The 17,068-nt window shown below is 46.9% G+C and overlaps 1 protein-coding gene across 5 annotated transcripts in view; it reads right to left on the reverse strand.

The window, feature by feature from the left end:
- Nucleotides 1-705: 705 nt before the first annotated feature.
- Nucleotides 706-17,068, reverse strand: part of DAXX (death domain associated protein) — a 1,076,799-nt gene continuing 1,060,436 nt past the window's right edge. For all 5 annotated transcript variants that reach the window (XM_078641632.1, XM_078641631.1, XM_078641633.1 and 2 more), the window contains one exon: nt 706-1,343. In XM_078641632.1, the coding sequence (XP_078497758.1) occupies nt 1,284-1,343 (60 nt within the window). In that variant the 3' untranslated portion in view covers nt 706-1,283. The remainder of the gene's footprint in view (nt 1,344-17,068) is intronic.

Below are 17,068 nucleotides of genomic sequence, written 5' to 3' on the forward strand. Positions count from 1 at the left end.
GGGAATCTGGCAAAGAGCCTTGTGCCCAAGATATAGCTGTTGCCACACATCACAAACACAGATTTTTCTATAGTTAAGAGCACTTTATTATAAAAAGAAGAATTGAGCTGCAGTATATACGCACATTTATGTATTTTTTGTACGGTGCTCTTGGATCTCACAAGTGGGCAGGAAAATTCAGTGCTTAGGATTTGAGGAGGATTGCCACGGCAGAGAACCCCCATTCCTCTTTGATGAAGGACCTCCTCCACAGCCTGTTCCTTTAGCAAGGATTTGACACTCAGAGGGCTATAAGGAGAAGGTTTGTTGTTGGTCTTCAAGTGGTATGTAGCCAATACTACAATAAACTGGGATCAAGAGGAGTAAGGCAAGAAGAGTAGGGCATAGCATCAAGAAATCTCAAACAGTGGCCGAAGAAGCTCAGTCAGTTTTTTTTTAGGAGGGAATCCATAAAACATGAAACATGCTATAGTGGAGTCAGTGGTGGGCAGGGCAATGTGTGTGAGTAACAAAGAGAGGCAATGGATCAAAACCCTGCCATAGATTTTAAAACCCCACATAGGATTTTTGCATACAGGCTCAAAAGACCAATACCTGTCAAGTGCCATTTATTGATAGGACATAGTATATAAAAATTAAGAAAAGCAATTACTCTAGCAATGCTTTGATCAGTGACACAATAACTCAACAAGTCCTCCTTAATGCTAAGATTAGGAAACAAGTTTATTTAGAGGTCATTAGAAAAAAGCTCAGCAGAAAAGTTTGACTGGCAAAGTGCAAGCACCAAGCCCCGGGAAGAGAGAAGAAATTCATCCATTCCCAAAACCCTGAGTCTTAAGATCCTTGAATTGCAGAAAGCGAGTGTGACGTTCATTGAGGGGCAGATTTTGATTCACTCGCATTCCCCTGACACTCATCCTGGAGTAACTGGGACAGCTTGACGAAGACCAGGAATCCAGCTTTTTGGTCAGCACACTCGTCCTTAAAAACCAATGGAAGTTCGCCAGCGCAAAAAAAAAAAAAAAAAATTCTGCATCCTTCAATCTCCCATCCATGGGAGGAAGCATTGGATTTCCCATGTTCTAGATGCTAGAGCTCTAATCGCTGGTCCGGCAATGGGTCGGATTTCAACTCTTTATTCACCTTATCTGTAAGCCAGTGAAAATCCAGCCATAATCCTTTGTTTCAATTAACCCCACAGTCCCCAAAAAAATGTACAAAAAAAAAATCAAAAATACAATTCATTAACACTATGAGTGGAGCACTCCGCTTTAGTGCAAGCTTTAATCAGAGTCAGACAGGACAATAACCTCTTCAGGATCACACTGGGTGGCAGCATTTATCTGCAACAAAAAAAAAAAATCAAATGTTATGGCAAAAAATTGCTCGACAGAGAGGACACAATAGCAGACACCACCCAACTAGCCCACAATTGCCATGTATACGCTTAGCACAAGGGTGAAAAAATACAATTGGCAATGCTGGATATGTCTTTATTTCTTTTCTATTGCTGGCTGTGGTCACCATAAAAGATCAACCACAAGGATAAGTTACTTACCTGTAATCCTAGTTCTCTTCCAGGGGTATCCTCATCAAAGTCATAAGCACTGAACATTCCCGCCCATCTGCGGGGACCCCGGAAATAATATACAAATATGTTGAAATCATATTATATATATATTTCAGTTCAGTTCATAAAACTTTTATTCGATTAACATTGAGTTAAATCAAGAAAAGTACAACATACAAATCGAATAAGCATTAAAAAGGACACAATATCATGATACAAATAAAAACGAAGTTTTGTTTAAAACATAGCTAAAAAAGAGGCGGTTACAGGGTAATCAAGCTAATTAGAGTTTACAACAATTCATGATGAAGGGGGCCCAGTACTACAGCGCATTCTTAGACAAGATTTCAAGAAGAGTGCTACACATTTAGCTACATAAGGTGTGTCTAGCAACTGAAGTGCCAGATAAGCTGGGCGACAAGTTCTCAACCCCATTCTACGTAGAAGAGGGATGATCCATCGTTTGCGAGGTTGATCATAGTAGCGACAAAACAAAGTGGTGTGAATAGTCGATTGTAAAGATACACCATCGCACGGGCAGTGTGCCAGTTCATGTGACCAGTTTTGCGCTTTGGGGAAGGTAACAAGGCGAAAAAAAGAGTTAAAACGAAATCTTGTTAGAACGAATTTTTGATGGTTAGATAAAAAGAATGTTAAATAAGGCTGGATACCAGGTGAGGATTGTAGCATCAGAATGTGCACGTTAGTTGGCTTGGTAACCTCGTTAGAAAGGCGGAGATCTCTCAGATGGTTTAGGCAGAGAGCTTTCAGCGCCTTTCTACTGATGTCGGACAGAGACATTGGTTCTGAGAAATAGGGTGCACAATTCAAATCCGATAGAAAATTGGAAACAAAATGTAACCATGGGATTCTTTGCCAATTTACCAGGGAAAGACAGTCTTGTATCAGGGAGCGGGTAAGGTGGCATTGGGGTTTTGTCCAAATACGGTGCCATAAAAGGATCATATATAGATCATTTTTTTGCATACCAATCCAGCTCCCAATAGGAGGCTAAACAATGCAATTACACACAAAGACTATTTGCCAATACATAAAACACAAGAGGGCAAGTAGCACTTGAACTCTGCTTTTCAGTGAGTAAAGCTCATAAATAGTAAAACTGCAAATAAAGTAGACATTGTTAGCCTACAGGCTGCATTCTAACCCAAATAGCATAGAAAATGAAAGCATTTTCAACAAAAACCGGCACCCTGCCTTTAAGGCAGCAATGACCCCTAGCTTTCCATCATGCCTCAGGGGTGACAGTTAGGTCAGTTGTTCTTTGCATAACCCTGAAAGTCAGGGCACAAAGATATCCTTTAACACTTCAGAAACAAATCTCATTTGCCTGGGGAGGCGGGTGGGTTGCTTATGACTTAGATGAGGAAACCCCTGGAAGAGAAGCAGGATTACAGGTAAGTAACGAACAAGTTACTTACCTTCGGTAACGCTTTTTCTGGTAGATACAATATCTGCCTGTGGATTCCTCACCTTGTGAATATCCCCCTTGCGTCAGCAACATTCGGAATTTTTTCTTCGTAGCACACCGGCGTGGACGACGTCACAGGAGCACGGCATCGCGCGCGACTCCGTCTGACGTCACCGACTCCTTATTAGACCCACGTCGGCGTGATGACGTCAGTTCCGCCCTTTTTTCCGTGCCTTCGAGGCACCCGGACGGACCAACGACAGCAAATATGCATATATACAATGTACACAGTACATACGAAACAAAATAGCACACAGTGTATAGCAACGGTATCAAAACCCAAAATATATACAAACAATAAAACCAGGTATAGCAGAGTGGACAACGGGGAGGCGGGTGCGCATGTGAGGAATCCACAGGCAGATATTGTATCTACCAGAAAAAGCGTTACCGAAGGTAAGTAACTTGTTCTTCTGATAGATACATCTGCCGTGTGGATTCCTCACCTTGTGAATAGAGTCCCACAGCAGTCCCCACTCCCGGAGGAGGGTGACCACTCTGCTATACCAGGAAATCTTGGAGAACAGAGCGCGCGAAGTGGCCGTCCCTCCTCACCTCGGAATCCAAGCAGTAATGCTTCGCGAAAGTGTGGAGGGAGGCCCAAGTCGCAGCTCTGCAAATGTCTTCAACAGGTACACCCCTAGACAAAGCAGATGTTGTAGACTTCGCTCTAGTTGAATGTGCTCTAATACCCTCAGGAGGGTCCTTACCCGCCAGGGAGTAGCAAATCTTGATGCACAGGATTATCCACCTGGAAAGTGTGCGCTTGTGCACCGCTCTGCCCTTCTTGCAGCCAGCAAAACCAATAAACAGCTGGTCATCCATCCGGAAGTCTTTAGTTCTGTCCAGATAAAAAGACACCGCCCTCTTATGGTCCAGACGGTGTAGTCTCTCTTCCTCCTTAGAAGGGTGAGGGGGAGGATAGAAGGTAGGAAGGGTAATGGACTGTCCTAGATGGAAGGGAGTTACCACCTTAGGCAGAAAAGCAGCCCTGGTCCTAAGAACCAGTCTTTCAGCATGAATGGTCAGGAATGGGGGTTTGGAGCTAAGAGCCTGAAGTTCACTCACCCTCCTTGCCGAGGTGATTGCTACTAAGAAGACCGTCTTGAAAGACAAAAGCCTCATGGGACACCTGTGTAAAGGTTCGAAGGGGGAACCCAACAAATAGGTTAACACAAGATTCAAATCCCAATGAGGAACAACAAAAGGAGTAGGAGGGAATCTATTAGTGAGACCCTTCAAAAATCTTAAAACCACAGGAGAATTAAAAAGAGAAGGCTGATCCGGCAAACAGAGAAATGCCGACAAAGCCGAAAGATACCCCTTGACAGTGGCAACAGCAAATCCTTGCTGCGCCAAAGAAAGAGCAAACTGCAAAATGTCAGACAAATGAGCCTTCAAAGGGTCAACATCCCTCTCCCTACACCAAGAGACAAATTTAGACCACCTATACGAATAAATGGACTTGGTGGAATCACGCCTGGCAGAAAGAATGACATCCACCACATCGAGAGGGAGAGAAAAGGAATTCAAGTTGCCCCGTTCAATCTCCAGGCATGAAGGTGTAATGTCTGGAGGTGGGGGTGTAGAACCTGCCCCTCCATTTGAGAGAGGAGGTCTGCCCTGTGAGGGAGACGGAGCGGCGGGTGAGAGGAGAGGTGGAGAAGGTCTGTGTACCACACTGTCATATAGCTACTGTATATCTTTATAATGTGTTAAGTTAGCATAGGCTCATTAAATGTTTAAACACCATTTTTCCTTTTGCTGCTTCTGCACACGACACTTAATTGTTGATTTAGCTTTCAACCTAGTAGTTCGTTGTGGTTTACTTGAGAATAATATGTTATTACTCTGATATCAGCTTTGCTTAATAAACTATGAGTAGAGTGCTGAATCTTCGGGAACAACACGATACAGAATTGTTATGAGGTCTGATCTTCGCGCCTTCATAGACATAACATAAGTGCAGCTTCTGCCAACTTTGGGCTTGAGGCGGGTTTTATATATTGCTTTGCTTGAGGCACAAAAAGACACTTGATGCTGTTCGCATGAAGAGAGAGCTGGTGTATGCTGATGTGATCTCTTCAATCTAGGATCCTGAGGTATGGGCCCGCCCTAATTCAACCCAAAGAGACCTTCTTAGCTATTAATATAATATGCGAGTTAGGGAGGGTGAGAAATAAGTGTTGTTAACCCTTATTAATTTACAGCATGGTAACATGCTGTCACCGTTCGCTTTCTATGGACTAGTAACTATGCTTGTAATTTTGTTTCTGATAATATGTTTACTTGTATTATCTAAGATACTGCGCCTGAGAAGACGGCATTAGTAAATAAACATTTCAAATGCTCACGTGTTCTTCTTTACTCCATGTTCTGGTTTGAAATGATTGTATAACGAAAGAGTGCTCATGTGTTCCACGTAACCTGAGGTTTGTAAGTTCATGTTCTGGTTTGTCTAAACATTGGGAATTGGTTATGACCAATGAGACACTGTAGCTAGCTCGGTAAGGGGTTTGTTGGGTACTAAGGTGAGTTTTGGGTCACTCTAATTCGCTGAGGTTCCAATCCTCTGTGGGAGAACAGAAACCCTGCTACATGGCGCCCGTACGTTGGTGGTCTTATATCATGGCACTCGAGTAGTATATCATTCAAACCTTAACCCCTTCACTGTGGTTTCCGGAAAACGGTGGTGTCGGTGAAACCTACCTGTTTTTTTAAATAGGTCTTTATCAAGCTTGAATCTTTCTAAACGGTTTCCTTGAATTACTACCCAGTTGTGCTACAAAGTTAACATTGTTTTTCAGTAGTTCAGGTGAAATCATGGCTGTGGCTGTGGCCATTGCGCAGCATAGTCGCATTGCGGTGCGCACCCATCTACAGACATACCAGGTCCCGTTGGAGGGCATGGCTGGGATTTTAGTGGTGTGTGCAGATCCGGCGTTCCCGTACGAACTGTTTTACTCATGGGTAACGTTTCCGGCAGTGGACGCTACTTCTGGTGTGTTCCACTCCTACACACCCTCCCCTGTACCGGCCGAATATACACCGTACAGGGCTCTGGAAATACCTATTGATCATTGGCAGCATCGCGTTTGGTTTGATGGCGCCCTCCCCCACTCTTTATCCGCTGCGAGGTTAGGTCCTTTGTCCATTGCAGGCACGAATTGGCCTGCTTTGGGTGGCTTTACCCCGCACCCGAATCACGGCGCTTGTCCCCTTGCGGATATTCGCAGGCTACACGTTGTCTCAATTGCCGTGATTCGTGCCTAAGTGCAATACATAGGTCGACATCTCCCGGGAGGTCCCCAGGGGGGTGCGGCCGTTCACACGGAACATGGCGGTTTAAGGCTCAATCCGGTTATGGTCAATTCGGTTTTTGGTCAGCGTCCCGTTGATAACGATGACTTCCCTTTCTGGCTTGCCGAGAAGTTTGACCAACTGGAGGCTGTGTTTCCGAATTCTACTCCTGCTGATAAACATAGAATGTTGACGATCACTTTACCAAAGGATTTAACTCCTGAGCTCGTTGACTGTGAAAGCTGGGGAAAGACTTTTGTGGCCGTTTATACGAGGTGTTTCGGCACCCCGTCTATGTCCGCACTGCCTGAGATCGTTAAGCGTGTTCAGGATGATCACGGACCGAATGCAGCGGTTGAATTGGGTATGCGCCTGTGTGGTTCTTTTGAGATAGTAAGCGATCTCATACTCTCCAATATTAAAGGAGATGCGGTGAACTTTCAGGTGTCGAATGCTTTGGCTGCTCTGCCCGATGCCGATAAACCCAGACAGTTAGCGAAGATAGTTGTGGCCGCATATAAAACTATTGGCCGCACAAGTAGGGGTCTGAAATATTTTTCAGTTAAGGAGAAAAAACAACCACAGGGACAGTCTGCTGCGGCAGATGTCCAACCCAAGTCCAAAAAACAAAATTGGCCTAAAAAACAGACACAGGGGAAGCAACAAAAGCAGACTCAGGATTCTTATCCTGCACCACAAGTTCCTGCGCCGACAGAAAAAGTTTATGATTTGCGCGATCGCGCGATGATTAAATCACCTGATCGATTTCAGGTTTCTGATCAACGCTCTCCTCGTTCCTTTCAGGACTCATCGGCCCCGAAGACCGGTGGAGGAGGAGGCGGTAGGGGACGTGGTGGCCAACAGGGACGTGGCCAGCCCCGCCAGACTGACGGCCCAGCAAAGCAGGAGGATTCTACGCCGAAGAGACCGCAGTTTGCGAAAAAGAAAGTCGCAGCCTTTACAGCGCATCGATATGCCACAGATAGTGAGAACGCGGCTTCGGAATCTGACGTGGGCTCTGACCTTGCTGGACAGCGCGACGGAGATTACCATAGTCAGAGAGGCGCTGCGTCCACTACTGAGGGTGACAGCGACTGATGTCTACGTTGTAATTGAAACAGCAGACACGAGACTTGCTCCCCCTGAGCGACTTTATGAAATTGTCCTGTTAATTGAAGGTGACATACAGCGTGCTGTAAAAGGGGTGCTTTGGGAAAATCTTTCGTCTACATAGGATATTTTGCTTTCGGAGGCTGACTGGCCCCCACCTTTTGTGCTCGCGGCGCCGCGAGGGGAGGAGGTAATCCTCCCCAGTTTCGCGAACACTGTCTCGAAAGAGCATGTGCAGCATTTTGCAGAAGAGTGGGCTCGGGCTCTCGCACCGGCTCTGTACCGTAACCAATGTGGTTGGGATAAATTGTCTCCTTGCCACGAAATTCCGTTGCGGTCTCAGCCGCAGCCTCAATATCCCCTTCGGCGTGAAGCTAAATCTTCCGTCGCGGAAATCCTTGAACAATTGGAATATCAGGGAGTTATTGAAACATGTGTGTCACCGATGAATAACCCTCTTTTTACTGTGACCAAGCCAGACGGATCATATCGTTTGGTATTGGATTACCGGCATTTAAACTCGCATTGCCGTAACTGTGCAGTACAGAATACTCACGGCTCTGCCCTAGTGGATAGTCTAGTGCGTAAGCGTTTCAAAACAACGCTTGACATTTCCAACGGTTTCTATGCCCATAGATTGGATAGCTTCAGCTCCCAATGGACCAGTTTTACATGCGCTGGGGTCCAAAAACAATTCCGGCGACTCCCAATGGGCTACAAGAATAGTCCAGGTATTTTTACCGCACGCATAGTCTCCCTTTTGGAAAGGATAGACCCAGATGCTTGCTCGTATGTGGATGACATCTATCTCACAGACGACGAAATTTGGATGCATCTGTGTCGCGTGAATTCAATTATTTGTAACTTTGCAGACAGGGGTTACAAATTTAACTTTGCAAAATCGCACATTGCTGAGTACACAGTGTTGTTCCTGGGCTATGAGCTCAACAATGAAGGTAGAGGATTAGCTCCTCACTTCTTGGAGAAATGTGCTCAGTTGCGCGCTCCTACAACACTGAAAAAATTACAGTCTTTACTGGGTTTTCTAAATTTCGGGAGAACTTACATTCCGGAATATGCCCAGCGTATCAAGCCTTTGTATGCTCTGATACAACCTACTTTTTATAAATCATGCTGGCTGCCTGAGCATTCAGCCATCTTGCAGTCCTTGCAGGCTGATCTGCTCGCTTCTAAATTCTTACTGACTCGTGATAACCACACAAACCTGGTGATAAGAATTGTTCCTGGGACAGTGGGTTTCACGTACCTCACTTTTAATGAAGGAGACACAGTACCTATTGCTTACAAGTCACACTTGTACACTTCGGCTGAAATGCGGTTTCCCACTGTGGAAAAGGTTTTAACAGCGGTGCAGATGGCGATTCTTAAAGAACGAGCTCTGTCACAGGGGAAACGCATGTTGGTTGTAACACCCTGTCCTCATTTGGAGGCAGTCACGAAAGCCAGTGTACCAAATTCAAAAGCTTTGCACCCTCGGTGGATTCAATGGGCTGCGTCCTTGACGTCCACGGATGTCACGTTTATTTTTGACGCCTCATTACGGTCGCAAGAGTACTTGCAGTATGAGTTCGTTCATCCTGCTCCTCTGGCTATGCGACCTTTGGAGGACTTCCATTGCATCATTTACACTGATGGTTCGGCGCAGGTTGCGCATGGCTCTAAACACGCCTACGTTTCCGCTTGCGCCATTGTGGTCGGTGCTATGTTGGACGATGAGTTCATTTCCAGGGAAATGCATACGTTGCCACTGGGCGATTGCACCGCACAATTGGCAGAGCTTCGTGCTCTCTTACTAGCGTTGGAGTACGCTGATCCTAGTGTTACTACTCTGATTGTAAGTGATTCTTTCTACTGTGTCCAGTCTTACAATGAAAACTTGTTCTTTTGGATTCAGAATGACGTTTGTGATTCCAAGGGTAGCACAATGAAACACAAGATGATCTGGGTTCTGCGGACCGGTTTCTCCTGACGTCGATTTTAATCAGCTGATGAGTCCTATCACTACTCACGAGTTGGTTTGTTCTGACGAAAGGATTATGGCCTTAGCAGCGGTGCATGGACTAATGGGTCCCTGGGACTTATTCGCAGCAGCGCAGGATTTCTTGGAACTGAGCTTTCTTGAGAACCCACCGAGTTGTCCTCTGATGGTAATAGAGGCTCCGATACTTGAGGAACACGTATGTTCTTTTCCACTTTTGAATTGGATGGCTGAACTGTTTTCGGATGAAGACGGTGATTTCATGCTGGAGGCTGTTGCTGCATATTTTGCTTATACGGTCTTGTCCTAAAAACTTTTCCATGGTTTAATTCCGGCCATTTGACTTTCAGCTTACATATTTTTGCGATTTTTAGTACATTGATTGAATTGCCAGACCTATTGACTTGAGCAAAATATTAAAAAAAAAAATTTAAGTATTTTCATGGCTCGCAGTGCTTGAACTCTGCTTTCATGAAGTTGCCCTTATCTTATCTTATCCGTCCTCGGATCATGGGGGGGGTGTCATATAGCTACTGTATATCTTTATAATGTGTTAAGTTAGCATAGGCTCATTAAATGTTTAAACGCCATTTTTCCTTTTGCTGCTTCTGCACACAACACTTAATTGTTGACACCCTTCTTGGCCAATCCGGGGCGACCAATATGACTTGGGCCCGGTCCTGGCGAATCTTCCTCAGAACCCGAGGAATCAAGTGTATGGGAGGAAACGCATAAAGGAGTTGATCTTTCCAACTCAACTGAAACGCATCCCCCAAGGCTCCTTGCATCGGATACTGGAGACTGCAGAATGACAGGCAGTGAGCATTCTCGCGAGTGGCGAACAGATCCACCCGAGGAGTCCCCCACATCTGAAAGATGTCGTGAATCACCTCCGGGTGAAGCCTCCACTCGTGGTCGGCAGAAAACTGCAGACTGAGAATGTCCGCACGAACGTTCAGAACTCCGGCCAGATGATTTGCCATCAAACAAATCTGATGGTCCTGAACCCAGGACCAGAGATGCAGAGCCTCTCTGCAGAGACACTGCGACCCTACTCCTCCCTGTTTGTTGACGTACCACATCGCGTCGTGTTGTCCGTCAGGACTTGCACTGACCGACCGCGAAGGGAAGGAAGGAAGGCCTTGAGCGCCAAACGTATCGCCCGCAATTCTAGAAGGTTGATATGAAGCAACCTTTCCTCTGGAGACCAAAGCCCTTTGACCTCCAGGTCCCCCAGATGAGCACCCCACCCGAGAGTGGATGCATCCGTTATCACTGTGGCCACTGATGGAGGAAGTTGAAAAGGCTTTCCTTGTGACAGATTGCCTTCCACGCTCCACCAAGACAAATCCGCTGCAGTTTCTCTGGAGATCCTCACTGACTCCCTGAGATCTCCGTTGTGCTGATACCACTGCCTGCGGAGGCACCACTGGAGTGCCCTCATGTGCCAGCGTGCATGGTTGACCAACAGAATGCAAGACGCCATCAGACCGAGCAGACGAAGGACCTTCAGGACTGGAACAACAATTCCATTGAAGAATAAAGGAATCATTTCCTGTATGTCGTGAATACTTTGAGGTGGAGGGAATGCACGACATACAGTAGTGTCCAGTACCGCACCTATGAACAGGTTGCGCTGGGAGGGCACCAGGTGAGACTTGGGTACATTTATTGAAAAACCCAACATGTGCACCAACAGTGTTGTCTCTTGCAGATGATGAAGCACAATCTCCGGCGACTCCGCCTTGATCAGCCAGTCGTCTAGATAGGGGAACACAGGAATCCCCGATCTTCTGAGATGCGCAGCCACCACTGCCATCACCTTGGTGAAAACTCGAGGCGCAGTAGTAAGCCCAAAAGGAAGGACCGCAAACTGGTAGTGCTGCGATCCCACCGTAAAACGGAGATACTTCCTGTGCGACTTCAGAATGGGGATGTGAAAATACGCATCCTGTAAGTAGATCGACACCATCCAGTCTTCTTCCATCAGCGCTTGAAGAACCTGTGCAAGTGTGAGCATTTTGAACTTCTCCTGTTTGAGATAGAGGTTCAAAATCCTGAGGTCCAGGATAGGCCGAAGTCTGCCATCCTTCTTGGGTATCAGGAAATACCGGGAGTAGCACCCCTGACCCCTTTCCTGCTCTGGAACCACCTCTATTGCACCTTTTCGGAACAGTGCCAGGACTTCTTCCTGTAGGAGAAGAAGATGGTCCTCCGAACAATAACCTTGGCAAGGAGGGTAATTGGGAGGGAACTCCTGAAAAGGAAGTGCATACCCATTCTCTACGAGATTGAGAACCCAAAGATCTGATGTAACCGATTCCCAATCCCGTAGAAAATGAGTAAGCCGACCCCCTACCGGACCCACATGATCCAGAATGGCAGATCTAGGACTGCTTTGCTGATGTAGGTGGGGGTTGGGTATTATTGGAGGAAGTGGAGGAAGAGGAGACTTGACGACCACGTCCCTTCTGTCTACCTCTATAAGATTTGTACAGAGGGTTTTGCTGCTGCTGCTGTTGTTGCTGGCCTTGTCTGAAGGGACGAAAGGAGGATCTACCAAACCCTCTAAACTTCTTAGTGGTAGAGCCTCTTGTCTGTAGACCCAAAGATCTTGCAGTAGCACGGCTATCTTTGAATCTTTCCAAAGCCACATCCGCCTTCTTCCCAAAAAGGCCTCTCCCATCAAAAGGCAAGTCTAACAACGTGGATTGTACATCTGTAGAGAAATCGGAGGATTTCAGCCATGCTGCCCTTCTGGTGGCAACAGTAGAGCCCATAATCCTGGCAACAGAGTCTGCTGTGTCCATGCCACTCTGAATTACCAAGCGGGCTGCAGCTTGAGTATCGGAGACCACTTCATTAAAGTTTCTTCTATCATCCTCTGGAAGCTTAGATGACAACTGCTTCACAGAGTCCATCAATGCATGAACATACCTCCCCAAAAGGCAAGTAGCATTAGTAGATTTTAGAGCCATGCTACCTGAGGAGTAAATCTTCTTTGCAGACTGATCCAACTTTTTAGAGTCCTTGTCTGCTGGCACCTGAGGAAAAGAACCTGCAGACCTGTTGGAACAAGCGGCCTGTACTACTAGACTCCCTGGTGAAGGGTGAGAAGAGAGAAACTCAGTGTCACCAGGTGCCACCCTATAGCGTCTTGCTACAGATCTTGAAACAGCAGGAGCAGTCGAGGGTCTCTTCCAGACCTTCATTATCGGTTCAGTTAAAGCCTCAGTAAATGGAAGTGTAGGCTCTATAATAGAAGGAGAGTGTAAAACCTCTGTGAGGATGTTAGGTTTGTACTCAACAGTAGGTAAGGTCAGATTGAGTAGATCTGCAGCCTTTATAATAACAACATGGTAGGGTGCCACCTCCTTAGATGGTGAATCAGAAACTGATGGTAAACCCCACTCAGGAGAGAGTTCCAGACCACTAGCACTGTGTAGGTCTTCAAAACAGTCCCCTTGATCTAGAAGTTCCCCTTCTACATCAGACTCTTCACACCCCTTTTCTTCCAAGAGACGCTGAGCCCTGCGTCTCGACCATTCCATACGAACCGAAGTCGATGGATCCGGTAACTACTCCGACGGAGCCGGATCCGACGTCGAACGAGGAGCCGGGGCAGCTGGAGGACGAGACTCACGGATTGGCGTGGCACCTCGATCCAAATTACGAGGTCGATCCGGAGCCGGCGATGCCGTATGCCGAGTCGATGACCTCGGTGGAGCCGTACCGAGCCAAGGTGTATAAGGCGCCGGCATAAAAGGAGCTGGGGCGTAACTATAAGGAATGCCCAAGTTGTAAGACAATGGACCCATGGGACCAGCCGGTGCACCAGTGGGGTACATTGCTCTCGAATAAACTCCAAACATCGCATTTAGGAAATGCAAGGGGTCCTGTCCAGGACCAGGAAAGGGAGGGTACGAACCTACTGGATGTTCTGAAGGAGGGTGTTCCGACATTGGTTCATTCTGACCCTCTTGATCTACAGGAGCTTCTACCGGAGTCGGAGCTCGAGGAACTTCCTCTTCTTCTTGCTCCGAAGAATGGTGAGACACCGGATCCGGTTCTTGTTCCGGAGTCGGGGAACCGCCGAGAGACTGCACAGGAGAAGGAGATACGAAGCCTTTATGATGTTTACGAGACTTCTTCTTCGAATCAGAAAACTCTTTTCCAGAATGATGTCTTGAACTGTGTTTTCTCCTCTTGTGCTTCCTCCTCGAGGAGCTCGAAGCATGACCCGAAGCCGACTTGGACCCAGACCTCGATCTCTCTCTGGATCTCGACCTCGCTCTGGACCTCGACCGCGAAGCCGACCTCGATCTCGACTTCGAACGCGACTTTTGTCTCGACTTCGAGCGTCTGGACGTCGACCTCGAAGATCTCTCAGTCTCTCTTCCCGTTCTCGTAACGCCTTAGGATTCATCTTGAAACAGGATCGACAGCCTTTAACATCGTGGTCCGATCCAAGACACCATAAGCAATCGTTATGAGGATCGGTGATCGACATCATGCGAGCGCAAGACCCACATTGCTTGAATCCGGTCTTCCTCGACGACATTCTCGATGAAGAAGGAATAATTAAAGATGAAACAGTAACACTATAATAGTAGAAGATACAAAGTATCGCAGAAGATCCCAGAAACCGTTAGCGTCGACGACGCGGAAAAAAGGGAACTGACGTCATCACGCCGACGTGGGTCTAATAAGGAGTCGGTGACGTCAGACGGAGTCGCGCGCGATGCCGTGCTCCTGTGAAGTCGTCCACGCCGGCGTGCTACGAAGAAAAAATTATGAATGTTGCTGACGCAAGGGGGATATTCACAAGGTGAGGAATCCACACGGCAGATGTATCTATCATGATTATCCTTCTCTTCCAGGGGATCCTCACACGGCAGATGTATCTATCATGATTATCCTTCTCTTCCAGGGGATCCTCATCAATAGTCATAAGCACTGAATAGAATAGCAAGGCCATCAACCACCTGCAGGCAAATGAGAAACAAAGCGACCCAAATAACACCAACCAAAAATGCAGCTGTTGAATAGATTGCTCAAGGAGGCTTGACCTACTTGAGTATCCACTCTAGTGTCTGAGTCAAGACAGTAATGTCTTGTAAATGATGCACTGATCTCCAAGTGGCTGCTTTACAGATCTCAGAGAGCGGTACATTAGCTGCTTTTCCTCTCGTGGAATGAGCTTTGGGAGTGGACAAAAGAGGTGTCTGTGCTAACTGGTAAGCCAATTTGATGCATGAGACTATCCATCTGAAGATGGACCGCTTTGATGTTGGAAAACCTGTCCTGACCGAACCATAATTAACAAATAGATGGCCAGACTTTCTCAATGGCTTCGTCCTGTCCAGATAAAACTTGAAGACCCTTTTAAGGTCCAATGAATGTAGCGCCCTCTCAGCTGGAGTGGAGGGGTTGGGAAAAAAGGTCGGAAGAGAAATGGTTTGATTTACATGAAAATCGGACACCACCTTCGGAAGGAAGGAAGGATGTGTTCTGAGGACTACCCTATTGAGATGCAAGACCAAGTAGGGCTCTTTTGAACAGAGGGCCTGTATCTATCTCACCCTATGAGCTGAGGTGATAGCCGACAAGAAAGCTACCTTGCACGTAAGGTGTTGCCAGGTCGCTTTGTGGATAGGTTCAAAGGGTGGACCCATCAATTTTGACAGGGCCAAGTTCAGCTCCCATAGAGGTGAAGGAGGTCGGACCGGAGGGTAGACCTTCTTAAGACCCTGTAGGAAATCTTTCACCACTTGTAACTGAAAGAATGAGGGTTGAGAAGGAGGACACCGTACGCCGTAATGGCAGCCAGGTGTACCTTAATGGATGAGAATTTTAAACCTGCTCTGGCTAGGTGAAGCAGATAGGGCAAGACTACATCCTCCTTCCCCTTGGTGGGACTACAATTATTTTGCACACACCATATGTAAAAACGCTTCCATTTACAAGCATAAGAGTGCCTTGTCGAATGTCTCCTTGCCTCTTTCAATATGGTCATGCAATCTTGAGGTAGACCTAGATGCCCATACTGGAAAACCTCAGGAGCCATGCTGCCAAATTCACTGATGGAAGGTTGGGGTGATGAATCTTCCCGTTCATCTTGGACAGTAGGTCCGGTCTGCACGGCAGCCTCTTGTGTGGACTCACTGACATATGTAGAAGGTCCAGGTACCACTACTGCCTCGGCCAGTCCGGAGCAATCAGTATCCTCATGGTGTCCGAGTGAGATAGCTTGGTCACCACCTTTGGGATGAGAAGCAGGGGTGGAGAGGCGAACACAAAAGCCCCATACCAGCTGATCAAAAGGGCATTCCCCTTCGATCCTGGTCGGTAGTACCTTGAGGCGAAATCTCACCATTTTGTATTTTCGTCGTCCACTAACAGATCTATGCTTGGACAACCCCCAGCTCATCTTTAATCTATCTTCTTCTCCTCATTCTATTTCCAATTTCTAGTCTGTTATGATTTTTATCAGGGACTGGATGAACTTCAACCACCTGAAGCTGAACCCTGACAAGACCGGGCTGGTTCTCACGGGTGGTTGTTCCAGTCCCTGGAACTCTTGTTTTGGCCTTTTTCTTTTGCCCCCCCCCCCCCCCCCCCCCCCCCTCCTTCCTTCCTCAGTTAAGACTCTAGGTGTCAAACTTAATAAATCATCTCACCCTTCACTCACAGATTAGTTCTGTTGTTTCTTCCTGCTTCCTCACCCTTCGTACTATCCGCGCTGTCTCCCGCTTTTTTTCTCCCCTGGCACTTAAGCTGATCATGTCCGCCTTGGTGATACACCGGCTGGACTACGCGAATGCCCTCTACAACGGCATTCCGGCGTACAGTCTGCGGAAACTCCAGCTGGTCCAAAACCAGGCGGCTCGATTAGTTCATGGCCTATCACGTTCCCACCACTCAACCCCTTTATTGAAGGCGCTTCACTGGCTGCCTGTCAGGGAGCGAGCCCTATTTAAAATAGGTTGTATGGTCTTCCAGGCACGACGGGGCTCGGCTCCCGCCTTCATCTCCTCCTTGATCAGGGAGTACACCCCCACCAGAGAGCTGCGCTCGTCGTCACAGTCACTCCTGCTGGTCCCTCGCTATAAGCGCAAAAAGTGGGGAGGGGCCAATTTTTCTATCTTGGCACCCACTGTGAGAAGTTGGCCTGATATATAGTGCTCACTATTCTAGGGATCACTTTGTATCATACCAAACAACCCTTATTGACGATTGGTTGTAAGTCAACCTGATAGAACAGCTATCCTAGCAGCATGGACAAGTGCAGTCTTTAGGCTAAACTCTAGAGGGCGTGTTAAGCCAGCTGTTTTACCATCACATTTACCCTTTGAACACCAAGTGAAAGGACACCACACAAGTTGTTATGAAAATAAAGTATATTTATTTATAACAAGACTACCCTGAACTCTTTATGAGTCAGGGAGCTAAGCACAATACAAAACTCTTAAAGAAATACTAAAAGTCGCACAATTTACACAGATGCCCGAGGGGCACGAAAAACCATATACTACAAAAGTGGAATGCGAATTACTAACAGGTAAGTAACTATTCTCAGAGGCTTTGGGATCGCTAGGAC

This window comes from Lissotriton helveticus, chromosome 5_1, assembly GCF_964261635.1.
Source record: "Lissotriton helveticus chromosome 5_1, aLisHel1.1, whole genome shotgun sequence".
Classification (NCBI taxonomy): Eukaryota; Metazoa; Chordata; class Amphibia; order Caudata; family Salamandridae; genus Lissotriton; species Lissotriton helveticus.